We start from the raw sequence: 6,000 nt of genomic DNA, 5'->3' as shown, positions 1-6,000 counted from the left end.
GGGAGGGCAGGAAATGCACCTGGAATATGAGATGGCTGGGAAGGGATTAGCTGCTTCCCTTTGCTGATTTTCAGGCACGTGTGTGTGTGTGGTGTGTGTGTGTGTGTGTGTGTGTGTGTGTGTGTACTTCACGATTTATTAAAGCTCCCAAAGGAGCTGATCTGAAAGCTGGTTTCTTTTGACTGTCCAATACAAAGACAGCCTCGAGGTCTCTGGAAGAATTTATGACGTCAGAAGATGTGCTATCAAAAGCAGCGAGATATTCAATGCTGAGCATGGGAACAGTGGAGGAATTTTTCAGAGATGGTTCAAAATACAGTGCTTCTTTGTATAGCAATAGCAACTAATTTTGTGCCGTTTTTCAAGGAATAACAAGAATACTATTCCTAGAGATGTGGGTGTACCAGGGATGGTTAAAAATTATATAAGTCATTAAAGTGGTCAGAAAGCTGTGAAAATTCCAACATCATTCAACAAGAATGAAAAGGTTAAGGGTGAGGAAAATTTACCTTTAAAAGTATAGTAATTTCAATTAAAACACCACATTAATTTTGGATTCTCTTTGTTGTGTTTGTTGTTTTAACTAAATAGGATTAAACGGTTTTACTATACAAATGAATAAAGTCTAGAGTTGTTATCACAAGAAATTTTTAATATGGTTTGTGACAAGCAATATCAAAGTTATCAACTCTCAAGCTTCATGGTCTGAAACCAGACAACTCTCAGCAACAAAAAAAGTTGTGCACTGATAAACATAGGAGGCATATTGTATTTTTTAATTAAATATGAAAACATGAGCTGTGTACATTATTTTTTCCCTAGAAAACACAGCAATTTCAAAAGTTTATCATAAAATATTTTCATGAAATGAGTGAACCAGCAAACACATGCGCTTGTGTGCCTTCCCCCCTCCCAAGATAAACGTGATAAAAGAGACATACGCAAATGTAAAAGTTAACAGAACAAGTGGCATTTTGTTGCTGTTTGGTTCTTTTTGGAAAGGATGGAATGTAACATTGTGCTCGACCTTCTATGTCACAACAAAAAATATTTGGTGCAATATTTTAACATGTTCTTTTTAAGTTTTGATCTGGTGGAGAAAAATACCTTTTTCTATAATAAAATATGTCTGTTTTTTTTAAAACGTAACTTTTTTTGCACAAAATAATTTTGTAAACTGTCATTTCAAGGGCAAGGTAGGTGGTGCCATGTCAATGTCCCCCCCCCCACTTAAAAATGTGATCTGTTATCTGAAGCAAAACAGGGAAACACAAAAAAGAGCGGAGCAGAGGCTGCTTTGCAAAGAGAAAGAAGGGCGTGTGGGACGGGGGAGAGGGGAGGGAGCGTGTGGTGGGACAGAAAGAAGTTAAAGGTCACTTTCGCCATAGAGTGCCGTGGAGAAGGACATGTAGTCCAGGGCCCCGGGTACAGCGTCACGGCCGTTGTAGGGTGCCATTCTAGCAATACAATATTCCGCCTGGTCAGGAGGCAGCTCCCGCCGTAACTCATCCACAGTGATGTAGTTCTGCAATGAGGACAAACGATAAGGTCATTGTTACATTCAACAAACTGACCTTCCTCAGAGGGACAAACACCTCCTGCCCCTCCAGAGCAGAAGACAACAGTCAGGGAGAGGACCCAACAAGTAGACTGGTAATGTGCACCCACACAGGGAGCTCTCTGCCTCGGGAGGAAATGCAGTCACCCTCCCTACCATTTGTCCAAGAAAAAGTTGTTACAACAGAGAGAAATGTTGTTTTTATAGGAGAGAAGATGGTGGCACACCTAAAGAAAAGACCTGGAGGTAAGTAAGGAGGTAAGTAAATTGTTAGTGTAAGACTGCGCCTTCCCAGTGACAGTGGAGGTCCTGCTGAAAGCAAACAGGAGGAAGAAGGAATTTCATTTGGATCCTGTCGCTCACCGGCAGGAGGTAACAGCTGCTGGTGCTGCTTGGGAGTTGCTGTTCCCACTCTTCAGAGGAAAGACAGGAGCCATCCCCACCGGCTCTGGCTGGTGGCAGCAATGCAGGCAGCAGACAAGCCAGCACTTTGTATGGCTTCCACGGTTCCCCCAACAATCCTTGCCTTTCACAGCAGGCATTTTTAATAAGCAAGCAAAACTGCTTATGTAAATTCAGCCTCTGGAGACTGGCCGAGCTGAGGTAGGCTGGCTTCTCTCCACGCAGGAGGTAACAGTAGCTGCCTGTTTGCTAAGCAGTATGTTGTCTTGAGCAGACTGACTCATGGGCATTTGCAGTCATCTAAATAATGGTTCAGGTTTCACACCTCTCTCTCTCCTGTGAGTTTTTATTCTACCCCCCACCCCCCCCGCCATTCAGTTTAACGATTGGAGTGAATAAGAAGTATTTTTCTTCATAATGAAATACTGCCTGATTCATGTTATAGTCACTAGAGCATATTCAACACTGACAAGTATATTTAACATACTGTAAAGAGTAAACGAGTTAATAAGCATTACTGTATCCAAAAGTACCTATTTATTCAGTGATTAGCTTGGCTGAATAATGTGGAATTTTCAGGCCTTGAAAGACAATAGGACGGGCTTCAGTCAGGCAGATGCCTTAAGGATGGATATCATGGCTTTCTGCATTACAGATTATGAAAAGGTTATTAGTGAACCATGCAAACCAGTACTGAATTTAAGGGTAACTCATTACCATGTGAGAGATGGTATCCCACATTTCAAGTGAGATGAATAAAATCATTAGCAAATATAGTGATATATTAATATTACATGTATGTATTATTTGCTCAATTACATAAAAGATTAGTGGGGAGTGTTATATAAGAAAACTAAGATTACATAATTTTTTTTATCAGCTGGTTCTGCTGATGATGCAAATTTAGAAAATTAATACTTTTAGTACTATCCTGTGAGTTTTCCTACTTTCCATTAATTTCTATGATTAAAAGATACTCCTCTTGCAGATACAGCACATCCTCAATGAAAATCTACTATTGATTGTGTAACAACTGATAGTGACACATGCATGTCTGAGAAAGATCATCTCAAGTTTACAGCTGTCAGTAACCAATAGTTTTTCAAGCCCAGCCAAGAACCATCTGTTGAATTTGTTCATACATTTTTAAATAACAAATCACGACCAAGCTCTTAATTAAATTTTTAAAGCAAGAGTGGGCAGCATAGTTCTGACTGACAGCTGAACAGGACTTCCAAGTGCCTTGGCAGGCTGCTCATTAACCCCCACTTAGGCCTCACACTCCTCCAGCACGGCACAGCCCTCCCATGAAAATACCCTCCACATTTTCTCTCGGAGAAAGAGGAAAAGGAAAGCAGGAGCCATGCTGATGCAGGAAAGGAAGGTGTGGAGCCTCACCTTATCTCCAGCCAGGATCTTGAAGGAAGCCATAACCTGGTCAGCAGTATCTGTATCTGCTGTTTCCCGGGACATGAAGTCGATGAAGGCCTGGAAGGTCACTACACCCAAGCGGTTAGGGTCCACGATGCTCATAATGCGGGCAAACTCTGCCTCTCCCTGCAGAACAAGAGAGTCACGTAAGCCTGGACATTTGGGCAGCAGTGCTATGAAAGCAGGGAGAAACTGTTCAGCAGCACATCTCACAGCTAGAAAAACAAAGCCAAATAGAAACCACTTCTGTTTTTTTAATCAGGATACTCCGTTTTAGCTTGCTGTTATGTACAAATGCTTCCCACACATCTGTCCTTTGGAATAAAATATTCTCAGCTCTGCCCTAGGATAACATCCAGCTCCATCTAACTCTAGGACAATGCTCCTATCACACAGACTGTGATATCACAATATCACACAGACTCCAGGGGAAGATGCAAATTTCTCTGTAATATAGGTTATGCTAGGTGTCTGTAGGATTGGCATTCCTCAAATCCTTTTACTTTCATTTACTAAACGAGAACTTTTACAGTTCTCTTCAGCTGCCAGAACAGAAACCACCAGAAGAAGTATCTCTGGGGTCTTTAATAGTATCTGGTTCATCTTACCTAGACAGGCTTTGGAAAGAAGGCCTTGCATATCTGGAGTGGCCCAAGGAAGTAGCCCTACTAGGGAAGATCCTACAGAGAAGCTTGCTACAGAAGCCAAAACCTTGTAGTGTAGTTTTCTTCAATTTTTTTTTTTTTTTGCATATAAACAGAAGAGCAGCATCTATTCTCATCTCTGGGACTCCTTCCTCCCCAGGTAAGGAGGAGGGGAGAGCAGAGCTGAGTCTTCTCCTGGGAACAGGCTCTTCTAACACATCTAGAACAGTATGACTTCAAGAGTAATTAAGGTACCTAATCAAATGTTACCGCGGCTTGGCACGCTACACTAAAGAGTCTGTATTTACACTGGGCTGATGAGTAAGATGAATAAACACTGCTTTGCCTGACATCAGGAGCAAAGATACTGAGAGCACAGCTGAATATTTTAGCACTACAGTCTTCTGCCCTTTGATGAGCATCAGTCTTTGGTGAAGCTCTTCCTATTAGTTATCGAGCCTCTCGAGGTGCCACATGTTCTGAATAAGCAGGTACTCTGTTGAAGGAAAAGCTACAGGGAGGATGACTGGAACTTGAACTTACTTACATGTACAGGAAAAGAGATGTGAAATAAATGGTAGGAATAAAGGAGCGGCGTTTGAGTGTATTCAGAGCTCAGGCCGTGATACTTCCAAATGAGTTCAGCTGATGCTTAGGGCTGGGGAGGGTGTGTGTGCTGTGCCAAGCACAGGTACTGGTAAGAGGAAATTTACTGTTTCTTCCACTTGTAGCTAAACAGTTTGATAAATATAATTCTTATTTGAAATACAAAGGAAGTAGACAATGATTGCCATTTTTTAACCCTCAGCTACCGCTGCAAGACAAGAATTCTACATGTACAACTAATACTAGATTTAACATCCATTGCTGATAATTCTGGAAAATAAGGCTGTATTTACCTTGATTTACTACACATTCTCCCCTTATTTTTGAAGGTGCCTACCAGAATCACTTTGAACAGGAGTGACAGAGGGCTCTACATTACCATATTGTAACCCATGGAGATAAGGCAGGCTCGGAAATCTTCACAATCCATCATACCAGTCTTCTTCTACAGGGAATGACGCAAAGATGGAAAAAGCCAAGAGAGAAAAAGGAGACCAATCCAGGGAGAAATGAGCCCACAGAAGACATTACAGAGAATGAATTTCAGGGGGGATGAGATAGAAGGAAGGATTTACAGGACAATAAGAAACAATAGAGGAAAGGCAGTTTGTGAAACCATGAAGAAGCGGTTTTGGACATGGAATAGTTTACACAAAAGGAACATATTGATGACGAAAAAAAGGAATGAAGACAGGAAGGAAGACAGATTGAGGGATGGACAAGAAAAGGTGTTAAGTGACATAGAAGTAAATGGAATAGTTTGAAGACATAAAGGAATTCTCCCAAGACAAACAATTAGGGAATTAAGAAGGCATAGATACCAAAGTACATTTAGAGAGGAAGTAGTATAGAAAAGTGAGAGATATATATATAGTCAAACACAAGAGCAGCAATGACAGATGGATTAAGACAAACAAGAAAAGAAAGGAAAAAACTGTTATTTTTTCACAGTTTAATATCTGGCTGTGTTCACCACTAGCATTCAGTACCTGTGCATCGTTTCCAATATCGTAACCCAAGCTGATGAGACAGGCTTTGAATTCCTCAGGGCCAAGTGTGCCGGAGTGGTCCTGGTTATGCAGTGTGCCAGGCAGCAGGACATGCAGTGCCAGTGGGGTGACGGTGTGGGGCAGAAGGAAGGGAGACACAGAGGAGATCAAAGGGAGGTGGAAGGACAACAAAGGGGTGCACCATGCAGTGGGTGAGGAGAGAGGGAGAGGAAGAATGACATGCAGATGGAAAGATGGGGAAGAAAAAAAGTGCACAACATTAGATATCACAATGACATTTCAGGATGTGCTAAAAATGCTCTTGGAACAGTTCCTTCTCAGAGAGTCACATCTTGAGAGCATTTGAATG

The 6,000-nt window shown here is 41.6% G+C and overlaps 1 protein-coding gene across 13 annotated transcripts in view; it reads right to left on the bottom strand.

The window, feature by feature from the left end:
* Positions 1-636: 636 nt before the first annotated feature.
* ACTN1 (actinin alpha 1) overlaps positions 637-6,000 on the bottom strand; it is a 90,081-nt gene continuing 84,717 nt past the window's right edge. For 4 of the 13 annotated variants that reach the window (XM_074148552.1, XM_074148549.1, XM_074148557.1 and 1 more), the window contains 3 exons: positions 5,021-5,086; positions 3,359-3,517; positions 637-1,525 (listed from right to left, as the gene is read on the bottom strand). In XM_074148552.1, the coding sequence (XP_074004653.1) occupies positions 1,367-1,525; positions 3,359-3,517; positions 5,021-5,086 (384 nt within the window). In that variant the 3' untranslated portion in view covers positions 637-1,366. Of the gene's footprint in view, positions 1,526-3,358; positions 3,518-5,020; positions 5,087-5,630; positions 5,712-6,000 lie in introns of all 13 variants that reach the window. The other 9 variants (XM_074148550.1, XM_074148547.1, XM_074148556.1 and 6 more) reach the window with 3 other exon arrangements.

This window comes from Numenius arquata, chromosome 6, assembly GCF_964106895.1.
Source record: "Numenius arquata chromosome 6, bNumArq3.hap1.1, whole genome shotgun sequence".
NCBI lineage: Eukaryota > Metazoa > Chordata > Aves > Charadriiformes > Scolopacidae > Numenius > Numenius arquata.
The sequence above is the reverse complement of the archived record's forward strand: the minus strand, read 5'-3'. Positions and strand labels throughout refer to the sequence as shown.